A 16,726-nucleotide genomic window follows, 5' to 3' on the forward strand; every position below is an offset into this window, starting at 1 on the left:
TGTGAAAACCCTTGGATAGTGAACTAGACGCAGCGCACTCTGTGCGTAAAAGCGCGTCCTGGATCCCTGGGAACTTTGGAGTGAACCCGGATGATTTTGCAGCAGTGACTTTCTTTTTTCGATGGAACATGTTATTGATTTTAGAGTCTCATGTTTCTACTCGCCATTCCAAATTAGGTTACATTAATCCTGATGTGTGCGCAGCGCTGTGTTAGTCTGCAGGTGATTAGTTCAAGCAAGAGTGCGCACGTCCTGCACGGAGACAGGAGCCATAAAAGTAACTGCAAGTCCCGCTTCCCTCTCTCTCTCTCTCCCTCTCTGTGTTTCTCACTCACTGGCGCTCAGCCAGCTCCAGCACGCTCCAAGCCTCCTCTCCTCTTGCGCCGCTTGCCGCTCACTTTACACCAACCCCTCCTTCTGAGAGGAGAGAGGAGGAAGAGGAGGGAGGGGAGGGGAGGAGGGGGTCCTCCAGGAGCTGAAAGAGGTGGAGCAGAGGGGAGGGATGGAGGGAGGAAGGGGAGGGAAGGGGACTCTCTCTCCCCCTCTTGCCGACGCTGGGGTGAGGTGGGATGGGGTGGGGTGGGAGGGGGGCGACGGGAGCCCTTGGCCGCCTATTCGCCTTCCAGTTGCCTCCGCACTATATAAACACTCATTGGTGCCTCTGGCTTGACGCACACACACTCTTTACGCACGCATCCACACACACACACACACGCGCACATACACACACTGAGGGTGACTTGTATATGCAGCCAGAGAGAGAGAGAGAAAGAGAGAGAGAGAGAGAGAGAGAGAGAGAGAGGAGCGCTCAGAAACAGAAAGGTACACAGAGAAGAGAGTGGACGACAGAAAGTAAGAGAAGCAGAAAGAGGACGGTGGCTCCTGAGCATCTCCAGCGCACCTTTTCACTCCTGCACGCTCACGGATCTAAAGAGTCTCCACTTTACTTCATCCTCCTCGTGTTTGCCTCAGAGAGAGATTAAAACTTTTCTTGCAAAGAGATTTTTTCTTTTTTTTAATAAAAAAGAACATTTTGGAGTTGACAGAGACGCGATTCCTGGAAGAGATTTCGTTCATTTTTTCCCCCCAAACCAAGTCTTTCCATCCCTCGAGAAGTTTTAAAAAGTAAAGCCCTTGTTAGTTCCAGGGCTCGGCTTCACTTTTTCCACGTGTCCCACGCTGCCCCCGCTCCTGACACTAACGAGTTACCTTGAGATTTTTGCCTGCCTTGAATGTTTCAAATCTTTTCTTTTGATTTGAAGTCACTGACCCACAAACGAGACCAAAATGAGATTTCAGACATCAGTCTCGTGTGATTATTGTCCCAAAGGCTTAAATCATTAAAACCAGGCGAGTTTTAAAGCTTTTATTTTTCCACTTTACAAGCTGAGGTGTGAAACTGAAGATACGGGGAGCGCAGCTCACCTGTAGCATCTCCTTCGCTCAACCGACACTATTTTGCACTTTTGACGCACAGAAACGCCACTTTGTGACTATTTCAAGACAGAGATCAGCTCTAACTGAGCAGAGAAAACTCCGCTCCACAGAGTTCATTCATTCTGCAGCCTCTTGTCGCTTCCAGGGGGCTTTGGAGTGCGTAAAGGAGCGCTGCGCTTTTACGCAAAAAAAGTTGGAAACCCAACTTTTGAATCTTCCCGGGGATCCTCACCTGCCTGTTTTTGTGAGTTTAGAGAAACTTCAGCATCTTTTTGAAAGTCTTCCAGAGGGACGCCGGGCTCTCCATCATCATGCTGTTCGACAGTTTCGACCTCGTCTCGGCTCTGGCCACTCTGGCCGCCTGCCTGGTGTCCATGGCTCTGCTGCTCGCCGTCTCCCAGCAGCTGTGGCAGCTCCGGTGGACGGCCACGCGGGATAAAAACTGCAAGCTGCCCATGCCCAAAGGATCCATGGGCTTCCCCTTCATCGGCGAGACCTGCCACTGGCTCCTGCAGGTAAGCGCGCCCTCAGGGCGGGGAGGGGGGATTGTTGGAGCGTGGGTCCCGGTGTCTGCGCGAGGACAGACGGGACTTTATCCAAGTATGATGAAATCACTCTTATCTATTTCATTTATGCTTCTTGAACACTTTCCAGACTCTTATTTTGGCATTTTACCGCCTGAGTTCATTCATCACTTTTACACTTTTTCACTGAGTTTACGGAGCTCGCGCTGATTTAACGGATCTCACTCCGCTATTTGCAAAGTGTTTCAGAGTTCTCCTGCGGTGGGACAGTGAGATAATCGTGATTTTGACTATAAGGGAGCCTTTTCGCGGCATATATTGCACTTTTTTTTGCAGCTTTGCCCTGATGTTGTTACTTTTGCTCGACTTTTGTTCCTCTATCAAACAAGTGATCAGTTTGTGAAACGTTATTTGAGTCTTTTAAAGCAAAGTTTCCATCGTTACCATCATTTGGCTCAACATCCCATGATGCTTAGCGCTAAATGTCCCTATTATTGTATACTCTCAGCCCGGTAACTGTCTATTTTCTTGTGATAATGTGTCTTAAAGGTAAATTGAAGCTGCTTTATCTTCCTACGCGCCTGTGATGCACACAGAGCGACTCCGCGCGCGCGCGCGCACGCATCACAACTTTCACTTCACTTTTGATTAGTTTAAAGCCCCACAATCTGTCTCCCGCTCCTCTGTGGCTCCATCAGGCGATCAGATCAGTTTTCGTTTTATTGTCTCAGACGGGAGCGTGTCGGGTCAGCCAGACGCGGCGCGCGAGGGGTCGAGCTGCAGTCAGACTGATAGTTTATCGGTCATATCTGATACGGTGGCACTTAGTGACGGCGGCTGTCTCTGTGCTGACGTTAGGTATAAAGTCTCGCCACTTCCTTGAAATTAAATGTTGATGTTTGATGTGCGACGATGTGAAGAATGTGTTCGTTATGTGGCGAAGTTTCAACGCGAACTCATCCAAAGTCATCAGTGACGACGCGTCCGTATTTGACGCTTTGGGAGTTTACGTAGAGACAGAATGAAGGTAAACGTGTGACAGGGTGAAATGAGGGTAAAGTGCACACCTCTGGCTCCCTCTTCTTCTTCTTCTTCTCCCCCTCTCCTCTCTGAAAAAAGTTCCCAGCATGCTGCATGTTTCAGAAATCACTCAGCTTCCTCCTCTGGCAGCCTGACTGACAGCTTGTAAGGCTGCATTGAGGGAATTCGATCACTTATTGGTGAGATGCTTCACTCCTCTCTTCCCGTTTGCTCCAAAACGTGCTGAACTGATCATCTATTTAGCATATTTGCGCCTGATCAATGAGAAAAACTCCCACAATCCTTTGTACTCATGGAATATGTCTGAATATGTGCTTAACTTTTATTTTTAGACACAAAGAAAGAAATGTTGAGCTCACCAGACAGCACAAGAGTCCCGCTAAGCAGCCGATGTCAGCGCGATCTGATGGCTCCCAGGACAGAAAGGGTTGGGGGGGTAAATGGGAACAAATAAAAAAAAGGGAGAGAAAGAGATGAAGGGGGGAGAAAAGGAGGAAAAGCGTAAAGAGGGAAGCAAAAGGAGGAGAAAAAAAAAGCGAACGAGCGGAGGCACGTTGGCCGTGTGCGGGGCTTGAACTCGCGGTGCTCCTCTCCGTTAACATCTGACACCGAGCGAGACGCGTTCCCGGAATGCAAGCGAGGACCACGGCCAAGTTTATGGAGAGGGGAAGGAAGGGGGGGGCATGTCAGTCAGAAAGAGGAATAAAAGGCTGAGTGTGTCTATACTTATGAGGACCAAATGTCACCACAAGCAGAGCAGAAGCTGCAGAAAGAGCAGAGTTTGGCTACTGCATGAAGTCTCGGCCTTATCTTGATACAGTTAATAAGTTAATGTAGTCAATGAAACGCCTCATAAATTAACTTAGCTAAGAGCGAGATAAAGACGCTTGGCTGCAGCCTCGTCTGCTCTGTGGGAAAGCGAGACGGAGCTGCAGATCTGATGGGACCCTCGTTCCCAGATGCTGTTTCATGTCTCAGCTACTAGTCTGCCGCCTGATTGGTCGTGGAGACGACGTGTCAGACGAGCTCAGAGACGAGTCGTCTGCCTGCGAGAGCCGAGGGAAAAGACTTCTGAAGGCAGATGTTGAGATTTTGCACCAAAATGGTTTTGATTAAGAGTGAAAGAGCAAAGGAAGAGGCAGAATATTTAGAGATAAGAGGCTCTTTGACACTTTCACAGAGCTTTGAAATGTAACCACCAAATCTGCAAGTTTTTGCCCACATTGTTTTTAACTCTTTGTGAAGGTCAGCATGCTTTCCTGCAGGTTCTACTGCCTTGTTTTAAGTCGTGCGAATGGTGTCCTCTCTCCTCATGTTCGTCGAGGCAGCACAGCAGAGGGTTTTCTTAGAAAGCACCCGACTTCACGTCCAATCAAATCAAGCTTCATCTTGTAACTTAGTCGGTTAAACGTGGAAAAAAGGGACTGTTGTTGCTTCGCTGTCTCACAAATGGGTCACAACTGTGGCTTTGGACCAACCATAAAAGGACTTTATGCTCAGCAGTGTGCGACTGTGTGTCAAGTATTTTCTTGCATTTAGTCTTTAAATCTGCAATAAGTGACTCAGCGAAACACGTGCGGTCGTGTTTGTGTCCAATATGTACTCTTTTTTTATCTCTGTTTTTGGTCTCCACCACCTCCTAAGGGGAATATTTGTTTGTTTAGCGGCTAAATGCTTCCCTACGATCACAAGCTAGTCGCAAACTTTGTTCTTCTTCTGTTTTTACTGGAGGTCAAGACTCATTTATTCAATCATTACTTTTACCTGCTTTAATAACAGGTAAAACCTTTGCTCTACCTTTGGAAGCCATCCAAAATCAGGCGACTCTTGTGTTGCAAGTTGTGTGTTTTACCGTGAGAGTAAGAGGCAGTTTAGCAGGAATACATCACAGTACTGTTTGTGATTTCTGTGGATTATGTTACTTTTCCTCACTCACGTTCTCTTTTGTTCTGTTTCTCTCTCCTCTTTCCCCTTAACGTCTTTTTTTCTTTCTGCACTCTTCTTATTTAAACTTTAATACGTACACATACAGTATGTTTTAACTCGACACACGCGCAGCAGCAGCAGCAGCAGCAGCAGCAGCAGCAGATTTAGTGACGGGTCCATTTTAAAGCGATCCGCAGTTAGGAACAGTTTTACGCTCACTCTGCCAAAGACCTGTCTGCTCTCATTAGGAGCCTGAGCTTTGTGAAGGGCCGGTGCCAAGCAGGAGCCTCACTACTGAGCAGGGACACACACACGTGCAGTGAAACACTACCTACATGGGGCACAATCATGTATACAACGGCATAAACACACAGAAGTAATGCAGACATATTTTATTAAGCTGCACACACAGAGGGGTGAATACACACTTATATAGACGTTAACAAACGACAGTGTGTGTACATTTAAACTCCTACAGTAAAGTGTAACATCTACATCTGTACAGTTATTTATGTAGAAACAAGACGTTTTCACAATTTGTGTGAAAATATTGAAAGTGAATGCACAATTTTTTTAAGAATTACATTGATTTCCTGTATTTATGACATTATAGTGAATAATCGTGCACATTTGTTTGAGTTTTGCTCCATTCTTTAGTAGTTTATATATTTTTTGTGTAAATTTAAGGTTACAGATACTTTTAATTATTTAAGAATGACTTTAGTCCACAAATGTTGCCATTTTTTAAATTTATTTTTTAAAATAAGGTGTTATTCCTTCAGCGCAAAATTTAAATTGTTTGCACGAAATTCAATTTAGTCGGATTTTCACACTAACACTTCTCGGCCGAGTTAATTTTAAAATCAAAGGTCAGACTCAGTCACAACAGTAGTTTCCAGCAGCAACATGACAGCTTAATGTAACATTGTTCTTTTGTCCTGGACACAATGGAAGTAGTTACCAGTTGCTGCCACTAGGGGTCTCCAAAGTTCAAAGCTCCCGGATGTGGTTTTTGAATTTATTTAAGGTTTAGGTGTAAAACTGAAAACGATAATTTATATTTTGTTTAAAGATTTCTTGGTAATTAATCTGACAGTCTCTAAGATTTCTGTTTGGTTCTCTTGGGCGCCACTAATGGCGATAAATTGTAACTGCAGAAGGACACATCCCAATTTATCCAGACGTCCACGGTTGGCTCCGGTTGTAACTCTTGATTTTTCTCGCTGACGGTCACTTTCCTTTTTAGACTGTTTGCTTCATTTGAGCTTTTCTTTTTAAATTGGATTTTCACTTATTTTTGAAGTTGTATCTGTAGTCATCCATCTTTTCTTTGTTTGTTCAGCCATAGTAGATTACTGTTTACTCGCAACACTTGCAGAGACCGGAAAAGCAGCCGCTTAGCTCCGCCTACCCTTTCTTGCTGACCAACCACTGCTGGCTGATGGAAAACGCGTCACTAACTGGGCGCCGCTTGTGATTTACTCCATGAATATCACTAAAAGACATCCAGTCCATAATAATACTATATACGGCAAATGCAAAGGCTTTCATCCGTGGGCCATAGGCTCAATCACCATTGTGTTACCTCATTCAGCGACAGATAGAGACTTAACAGACATTTACTTAAATAAAAATCTTCAAGATTTTTACTTTAAGTTCTTCTAAAGTTGTCTAATGTTAAAAATATTCCGTTAGCTGCCTCGCGGGGGCGCTAAAGCAAGCTTTTTCAAAACACGAATCAATAACGACACAGACTGATGCTGTTCCCCGTCAACAACGGAAACCAATCTGCTATTCCGAATGCGGATTCTCCTGATCTGGTCCTGATACCTCACACACACACACACAAATACACACTTACAGTACACACACAGATGCAAATACACACACATGTGGTGCAGACAGGCTGGACTGAATCTGGGTCAGACCGGAGGAAATGAACACATGGCGCTGAGACTCAGACTGTACCATGAGTTTGTGCGTGTGTGATTTAAGTTTGTGAATGAGCACACACACACATAAATACACAGATAAACTAGATATCGAAGCAGAAGGTGTGACTGTTTTCTCTTTCATAAGTTTCTTTCTTCCAGCAGTTTGGGTAAACTGAGGCATTAGCGCGCACACACAGGATACACACACACACACACACACACACACACACACTAATGCGTTGTCCTTGTGTGCCAGCCTGTCTTCTTGTCTCTGTTTGCAGTGATGAAGTGTAAATGACGGTGGGCAGAGTAATAACAGTCCTGCAGACCAAACTGTCTCTCATCTCACACAGTGATGACAGCTCTCTCTCTCTCTTTCCCTTCGTCTTCCTCCTCTTCTTCTGCAACACCTGTTCTGCTGTCTCCGGCTCTTTATGGTAGCACTATTCCCTGACTGTCTAACAGGAAGTACAAAGGACTCTAAGTGTAAATTGCTCTTTAATTTCTCTCTGTCTCCTGTAACACATTCATGGTGCCTTCATGGGACATTGGAACATTGGAACATTCATCTACGGAGCCGCGCTATGAAAGCGACACCTGAAACTGACTTTTGGAACTTTTTTTGGGACACATTTTTCTGTTGAATATTTACAGTTTTAAAATGGTGCGAATTCAGCGTTTACATGTTTGTGCTAAGTCACGTAGCAACAGTGTTCTTAGGACTTTAGCCATTTTGTGTATTCAGATATCCATATCAAAAACACAATAGCACAACATGCATTTAAAGGCAGCTTTCTGTCCTGTTGCGTTGTAAAAAAAAACAAAACCAAAAAAAAGGTTGTAATGTATAGTTAACAACAGGTTCGTTGGCGCTGCAAACATGCGCACTTATGGGTTTTAGCAGTTGCTTAATTCTCACCATATAGGAAAAACGTGTTGTTCAGTGTTATAAGGGAATGATTGGGCAACAAGAGTTTACAAACATAATTTTATCGTCCTGTAAAATTTGCGTAAAATTGACTTTATTTTTTAAATAAAATGTGAAAATATCTGCCAACACGTTTAAATTAGATTTTCCTTCCTGCTCTGATTTCCGTTGTCAACAAGCCTGAGAAATGAAATGTTCAACCTAAATGTGACTGCTTCAAACTAATCCAAAAAGTGACGGAAACTTGCAGTGAAAGATTCGGACTCCTGAAACCTGCTCTGATCACCTCAGATCCTGTTCTGGTTTACAGCACATGTGGGACCTTTGTGTTTGAACCCTCAGACAGAGCGGGATTGTGAGGACTTCATCTATAGAAGGTTCCATTACTGCGGTCCAGCTCGTTGAGTGCTGCATAGCTGCGGTTACACAGTCCTGAGGCACATTCACAAACGTTATATGGAAATACTATGAGTATATAGGCACAAAGTAATTAGATGTAGCATTCACACTACTAGCAAACACAAGCTAGCCCTGCAGAGAAGTGTTTGAGCTCTGACACATCTTATAACAATACCTTAAGTCCTTCTTTCTTTCTATGAGAACTGAAAAAACTGCCAAGTGTGTTTGTGCAAGTGTGTGTTTGTTGGGCGAGAGATACATAGTTAATTGAGAAGCCCTTTATATGTGTGTGCATGTGTGCACGGTGTGGTGTAACAGAGTTAACATTCAAGGCAGGACCCCTGGTCCTCCCAGGACTCTTCTTCTCCCACCCTTTGAACCTTTGTTTTTTAAGGTTTCTCTCCATCTTTTTGGCTCATCGCTCTTTCTTTTTGTCCTTTGTTTGAATATTTCCGTTGAATTTAGTTATGAAGAATCAAGTGCTAGTGTTTTCTTGTTAGTTTTCTTTGTAAAGGTAGATGTTTGTAGCTTTTAAGTCCATTGCGTTTCGTGTTATCCTTTTATCATTCCTCATTTTCATTCCTTCTTCTTCTAGCAATACATTTTTCTCTTTCATATGTTGTTCTTTCTCCTTTCTTTTTAAAATGTCCTCCTTTTCTTGCACCGCTTTTCTCCACAAAGACAATTTTGCCGCTTGGACTTTAGCTTTATTGCTAAAGCATCCAGCGACAACCAAAACAAAATTACTTTTTATTTCGGTTATAGCGTCACTCCCCATCTAGCTTTTATCTTTCTCCCACTCCTCTTTCACCCTTCTTCATCCATCCTTCCATCCCAGCCTTTCTCCTCCTCCTCCTCCTCTTATTGTTCTGATTAGCAGGAGGTGCTGGCAGCCCCTTCTTTCACCCCAAGAACACACCGCTCCTTCCTAACAACACTCTTGTCCTTGGCCGAGTTCAGAGCACAATGTTAAGCTCTTTTTCTCAATGAGTGTGAGGGTGTGTGAGTGTGTTTGTGTGTGTGAGAAAAGGAAATAAACCCCTTTACCTGTTATGAAATTTGTAGGCCTAAGTTGCAAACTATAGCTGGAATTATTATCATTATTTAAATATTCAAATAATCCCATGAAAAGACCAAAAGAATGTGCTAGTGGTTGCTAGTGGTATCCAGTACTTCGGCTAACAATTTTTATGGCTTTTCCATGACTTTTAGCTAACTATTTTATTTATTCAACACTAAAGCTAACTATTAACGGCAACTTAACTTTTAGCGAACAATTTTAACCACTTATCTCTTTATCCCTAACGTTTTCAAAATCTTTTATCTAGCCTATTTTTTTAAGCAAACACTTTCAACCCTTTATGTAGTACTTTAAGCTAACTGTTTCAACCGTTTAGCTAGTACTTGGGCTAACAATTTTCAAAGCCTTTCCTATTACTTTTAGCTAACTATTTCAACAGTTTGTGCATTACTGTAAGCTAACTATTTTATTTAGCCTATCCATTACTTAAGCTAATTATTACAATGGCAACATAACTTTTAGCTAACTGTTTCAACTATTTATCTAGCACTTTGGCTAACAATTTTCACAGCTTTTCCATTACTTTTAGCTGACAGTTTGATTTAGCCATTACTCAAGCTTACTATTACAATGACAACATAGCTTTTAGCTAACATTTTCCACCATTTATCTAGTACTTTTAGCGAACAATTTCAACCGTTGTTCATTACTTTAAGCTAACTGTTCTATTTATCCATGACTTAAGCTAACTATTACAACAGCAACATTACTTTTAGCTAACAATTTCAGCCACTGCTACTTTTTTAACAACAACTACTACTTTTAGCTAACGTTTTATCCATGTATCTAGTGCTTTTAGCTAACTATTTCAACTGTTCATCCTGTATCCTACTTTAGCTAAGTATTTCAAACTCTTCCAGTACTTTTAGCTCACTTTTTCAACCATTTATCTATGACGTTTAACTTATAGGCTGTTTTAACTCTCCATTGATCACACATTTAGCCGACAGTTTATAGAATATACTGACAGAATACACTTTTTATTAGATTAATTTATTGTCGTTTTTTAAGGGATTTGTTAACGATAAGAAAAATTTAGAGCATAACTGACTATTTTTTGAGTTGTACGCTGTCTGTATCCTGTATTCTTGTTGAGGTTTGTGTGTGTGTATGTGTGTGCGTCAGGGTATTAGCTGGGGTCCCGGGGTGAGTGCTTAGAGAGTTTTGAACAACCATAATCTCCCTTCCTATAATGTCCCCGGGTCAGGGGCCAACCCTCTCTCTCCCTCTCTCTCTCCTGCTCCCTCTTTCTGTCTCCCTCTCCCTCTATTCTGCTTGTTTTTTGGCTGAACCATCCGAAGCTCATTTTCGTTAATCCGTCTTTTTAAAGTGAGCAGCCTTCCCCATCTCTCCGCCTCCTCTGCCACGCTCTCTGCTTGCTTTCTCTTGCTCCGTTTTTGGCGCTTACCCCTTTCACACTTTCTCTTCCTCATTCCCCTTTACCCCCGTTCTCTCCGTTCTATTCTTACCCCTCCTCCTCCTCCTCTTCTTCTCTTTCCTTCCTCTTCCTTTCCTTCTTTCCTTTCTCCCATCCCACTTTCTTACTCCATCTCTTTCGTCTTCCCTCTCTGTCTCTCTGATGTGGTGGCGTGACCGCAAAGGGACGGGGTTCATTGTCAAGTCGAGGACCTATCGCCCCATTCAAACGCACCAACACACACACACACATACACACACACACGTACAAAAACTCACACACTGGTTCCTTGGTATCTCTGGCACCGGCTGAATGATTGACAGCTGAAAAGAAAGAAGGAATTCCCTCACAGCCTTTGACCTCGTTTCCTCTCTCTCTTGTACTTCTTGCCGCTGCTGCTTTTTCACTTTTCCTTTCTTACATTTATTGTAGTTTTAGATATAAAAATGAAACTTTGTGAGACACTTCTAAAAAAAAAATCGCCTGTTAGTCAAGCAGTGTGGGAAAAATGGTGGCTTGTTTGAATTTTTACTGTAGATAACAAGTCAGTTCATCCTTTTAAAAGACTCTTTTTCCCCCTGAAATGTGCTTAATTAAATTTGACTCACCTGCTCCTTTGCTGCTATCATACTGCGTTAGAATAGATCGACTGATGCGTTGGGTTGCGCTTCAACAAACGGACAAACGCGTCGGCAGACGGCGGCCGTCCACGTACCTTCAGCTCCTGCATCGAGAGGAAATTACAAGTCAGACCTCTGCATCCTTTTCCTTTAATTTATTTTCTATTTATTTTATTTTATAGGACAGCTGATGATAGACAGGAAATATAGGGAGGAGAGAGTGATATGCAGCAAAGGGCCAACGGCAGGAGTCGAACCTGCAGCCGCTGCGTCGAGGACTGTAGCCCTCTGTATACGGGGCGCCTGCTCTACACACTGAGCTGAACCGGGGCCCCATGTTTTTGCTTTAAGTAAAAAATGAAGCGCAGCAAAAATATTACTTTGTTATAAACCAAATGATCAAGACACGTAACTGACCCATGCGGTATAGATGATAAGAAATGAATGACTCGAGTTCACTTATAAATTCACACATTTATACAAATTCAGGCAGGAGCAGATGACAATTTAAAACTAAAACATAGTAAAAAAAAATTTAAAAAAAGTCATTCAAGTAAAAAAAAAAAATAAAAGGTTGGAGAAGAAAAAAGTGTAATTTAAATATTAAAATAATTTAAAGGTTGTTTTCAGAAACATTGACCCACAGATTAACTGTTAGCCTCCAGAATATCGCATTTTCTTACACATGCATCATGCATTTAAAACATACAGTACGTAGAATACATCCACTGAACAAGAAATTACATTTACAGCATCGTACATCAGGTCATCAGGTCAGCGAGAACACGACAGCATGGCCCCAAACATCAGCCATCAAAATAAAAAATACACATCCTCACATTGTTAACAACTCTATCTTCTTCTGTGTCAAACTTCAGGCTCTATTTTCTCTCTCCATGCAGAGCCGGTAAATGACTCTTTATCATTGTTGCACTTAGAAGCGCTGTCATTCATCTCCTGCTACTGTCTCTCCCTCCTCTCTAGAGAAGCTTCCCCCACTACACGTCACCCTGATATTTCTGTCATACATCTACTCTGCTTAGAACGTACTCTTTCTGTCCCCCTCCACACACACACACACACACACACTCACATACTCTTGCTATCCCCCCCATCTCGCCGGCGTGTGTGTGAGTGCCGGCGGAGCCGCGGCGTTGATCTGAGTAAACATAATTAGCTGTGTTTTTTTGTCTTGCCCTAATAAAAGAGTCATTTGTTGGACATTTCCACTGCGCTACAAAGAGGACATTTATAAGCCCAGGGCCCAGGTTCGCCCCCAGGCCAACCCCAACAGAACAGACGGGGGTATTTTTAGCACGGCCGGCGCGCTAGCTAGCTCTGCTCGGACAGTGTGTGTGTGTGAGAGAGAGAGAGGAGTGTGTGTAAGTGCAGAGAGAGAGGAGAAGAGAGAGAGGGAGATTTTATACGATTTTCTCTGATCTTTGAGGCGTTTGTCTGAAATTTGGAGCGAATGTGTTTGGATGGCGTGTCAGGAAGCAGAAGCCCCCTCCCCCGCGCTCCCCCTCCTCCTCCCTTTATTGAGGTTCTTGTAAAATATCTGATAAATCTCGGTTCAAAAACTATAAAAGGGACTCTGTGGAAGCGTGCACATCGCTGGGTACACGAACAGCTCTCTCCAGACTACAGACACACAAAGTTTAAAGCGCCTTACTTTAAAGATAGTCCCTCATTGATGTGTGCACGACCTTGATTTACCGTTATAATGACCTTAAATAAACCTTAACCTGCAGACTTGTGCACTACATTTTTATCTAAAGACGCTTCAGGGTGCAGTCTGAAGCCGCCTCTCAACAGGCAGGCGACGCTTTTATTTGTCCTAAAGTGAGCGTGGAGTTTCTGGGGAGAAAATGGCGGCAAAACCGGGCCGTTGTAGACGGTAAGGAGATGCGCGACAAAGAAGAAGGTTTCCTCTTATAAATATATCCCGAACTTTAATGCTATAGTATAAATGTACTGAGATTTAAGGTAATAGATTCTGTGGCGTAATTGCATCATGGAGCCTTGATGTCGCCTGCAGGAAAGACATTTATGGAGCAGGTTTTTGAGTCATTAATGACATTTAAGAGTGAAGATGTAGAACTAAAATATCATAAATTAATGTAACTTTACTTTGGCGAAACATCTTAAAGACTCTGATCATTTTTAGCGTAGAAAAAGTCCCAACTTCCGTATCTAAGATGTATCTAAAATTCAAATAAATAAATGATCATAAGTCGAAGTTAATATTCTGTTCACAAATCTGGTAAAAAATCTGTCTGAAAAACTTTGTGAACCACAGCAGCTGCGACTTTCTCAAAATAAAGAGCATACATACTGTCCACATGCACACATCTCTCTTTGTTGCTAGGAAACACATCCACAGGAAAAGCTGAACACTTTACGCCCGCCATCATTAAGAGAAACCTCTTTATGGTTTTCGGCTCACATCACAGTTTGCTGCCTGCAACCTCGGCGGTAAAATCAGCCGTGATGTTGTGGGAGCAATTTTGGTTTCTGGGTTTCTTTTTTTTTTTTTTCTGAGCGAGTGTTTACAGCGAGGACTCCGTCGCCTCGCTGACGTTTGGAGGGAAAATGTTCAGATTATGTTCAATCAGTGTGACGCTGTGACGCCTGCTGCTCGGCGGCGACGTCTACGACTCTGTGTGTGTGTGTGTGTGTGATCCAGTGTGCGATTCTGTACGTGTTCTCCTGCATGAGAAGTGTGGCGTCATTACATCACAACTTTCCATGCTTGCCTCTCAGTGTGTGTGTGTGTGTGTGTGTGTGTGTTTTGCCAGATTTGGGGGGGAGGGAGGGGGGTGTACACTTCTCACCTTTTACGTTAAATGTCATCCAGACCACACCCCTGGCGCACACACACACACACACACACAGATTATTTAACGTTTTCGCTCTGTGCACATTTTTTTTTCCGTTTTCTTGTGGGGAATAAGACGGATGAAATCCCGCCAGAATGTGAGAGTGTGAAAAGAAAATATGGAGAAATGGAAAGAGCGAAAGTAAGAAGAGATACACACATAATGCACGTAGCTCACACACACTCACACGCCACAAAAAGTACACAATCGGCCCAATCTGATGCTGTATCTTGGAGTGTGAAAGGGAGCCTTGTCTGGCTGCCTGAGGAACTCCCTTCGACTTGGACTGTGTGTGCGAGTGTGTGCGTGTGTGTGTGTGTGTGTGTGCGAGCAGGCCTGCCAGGCAGACATACTAAACCACTCTACATCCATGTGGCAGCAAACTGTAACTTGGAAAACAACCCCACTCTTACACGCACACACACCCCGAGGGCTCCAGAGGCCAGCCGGCGACCTGGAGTGTGCGTTAATGTTTGTGTGAGTGTGTGTGTGTGTGCGTGCCACAGCAAAAAAAGAGGAAGTGTACAGGAGCTGTGAAAACAGTTCAGGTCAACAGTTTGTACCCAGACGGATCGACGGAGAGAGAGACAGAAAACTGCAGAGGTGAAGGAAGGGAGGATATCTCTTTAAAAATTCACTTTAACGTGTCGTTTTTTCAAGTTGCTTTGATTAAAGTCGACGCTATATAATGTTAAACTTTACATATCTTGAATTTACAAACTCCTAAAAACTCCCAAATCAAAGAGCGGTTGCTTTCAAGTCGACATTTTGCAGCAATATTCGACAGGAAGAAGATAGGCGGCTTTCCACGACCACAGGAGCAGGACGCGGACCACAATGCAATGCAGCGGCAGGAAAAAGATACATATTTAAAGATAAACTCAAAAACTAATCCCCAAATTGCCCCGCGTGGATAAATTACTGTCAACACCTCATGAAAAGGTCTTAACATCTGCAGGAACTTAAGCGCCCTGACAAACAGAGGTGGGGCGTGTTGGGCCGAATGCTAATTAGCAACATTTTTCATCTATAAAAGCAGTCTGGCAATCAGAGTTTTCAAAGCAACATGAAACAGCCAACAGAGCCGCGGAGAGGCCGGAGCATCTGTGCTCAATTTGGGCCGAGTTCACACAGAGAGACGTTGGGATGTGAGGTGCGTCGCGAGGAGGGGAGGACGAGATGAGCCGGAGAGGAAAAGTAGGCGAGATTGCAGATTTAGTGTCTTTGTGATGTTTTTACGCTGCATCTTCAAAAACTTTAAAGCGTTCTCCTAACTTTGCTTTCTGCGTAGTCGGAAAGTACGTGTGTCGGATTTTTTAAAAAGCTGCAAGAAATGATTCAATGCGCAACAAGAAAAATTTGGTAATTTGTGACGATTTATAGCAAACACAGCAAACTGCAACGTTTTTAAAAGTCTTTACGACACTTGTGCATGGCAGGTATTCAGGGTTATGGTTCAGAAATAGGTGCCCAAAGGAGAGGGCTGTGTGATGGTTAGATAAAGCTTTGAAAATATTATAAAAATTGCGCAAACTTGACCTGATAATGTTGTTTTTTTCTTGGTTAAAATAAATTTTTCTGCCGCCATCATTCTGGGAAATATACTGCTTAGCTTCTGTGTCGGTTCTCCGTCAGGCTTCTCCAAAACGGAGCCGTGCTGACGGCCTCCGACTGGTCTTACAGTGATACACTGACTATCATCATAAAACTGATTAAAACTAACCCACACTGTCCCGTAAAGGTCGGGGAAACATCATGAATATGATCCATAAAGAATGGTTAGAGTCAGGATAGGTCATGGTTTACAAAAAGGCAAATGTTTGTTACAAGGCTGCACGACAAACGTGACGCGTAGTTGAAGAACAAAACTGGAAGAAATTCTTAAATTCAGAAACATTGAATATGTGTTTGGGAAAAAATTGATACCAATACAGAACAGGATATATTTAAATGCATGTTACCTCAGAATTAATGTGATTTAATTTGTTTATTAGACGTGGTTTAAAGATGCAGATACATCCAGCTCCAGATCAGCGTCCAGAAAGGCTTTGGTTTATGTCATTCTTTGACTATTTTAGTATAAGGCGGCGTCAGGAGCTTTTAATTTGATTGTATTAAAAGTGTCAGGACTTCAGTGCAGGAATCTGACCTACAAAGGACACCACAAACCAGAATCACTTGTTATCGCTTCAGCCGGTGAAACGCTGTAAAGAAATACACCTCCGCTGTGAGAGGTGTGTCCCAAACAGGAAGTGAACTACCTGCTAAAATTAGTCGCTGAACACACACACATAAACTCATGTTAATACACTCAGACGCTCTCCGTCTCTCAGCACTCACACAAACACATCTTAATTAAAATCTGTTCATTATATCTGTTGTACAAAGATGTGGCACCAAACGTTTACAGCACCTCGTAGTGCTGCTTCCTTGGTGTGTATATGTACGTGAGTGCCTGTGTGTGTGTGCGCGCCTCACAGTCGTACATATCTCTTTCCCCAGGAGTAAACTGGGGTCAAACCAGTTAGTGTTGTCACGGC

The 16,726-nt window shown here is 43.2% G+C and overlaps 1 protein-coding gene across 1 annotated transcript in view; it reads left to right on the forward strand.

Moving 5' to 3' along the window:
- Nucleotides 1-947: 947 nt before the first annotated feature.
- cyp26b1 (cytochrome P450, family 26, subfamily b, polypeptide 1) overlaps nt 948-16,726 on the forward strand; it is a 35,238-nt gene continuing 19,459 nt past the window's right edge. Inside the window, exon 1 of the mRNA XM_069672505.1 lies at nt 948-1,952. Coding sequence (XP_069528606.1) covers nt 1,749-1,952 — 204 coding nt within the window. The 5' untranslated portion in view covers nt 948-1,748. The remainder of the gene's footprint in view (nt 1,953-16,726) is intronic.

This window comes from Semicossyphus pulcher, unplaced genomic scaffold (genome assembly GCF_022749685.1).
Source record: "Semicossyphus pulcher isolate SPU_LCO1_2020_fin unplaced genomic scaffold, fSemPul1.0.p SCAF_21, whole genome shotgun sequence".
NCBI lineage: Eukaryota > Metazoa > Chordata > Actinopteri > Labriformes > Labridae > Semicossyphus > Semicossyphus pulcher.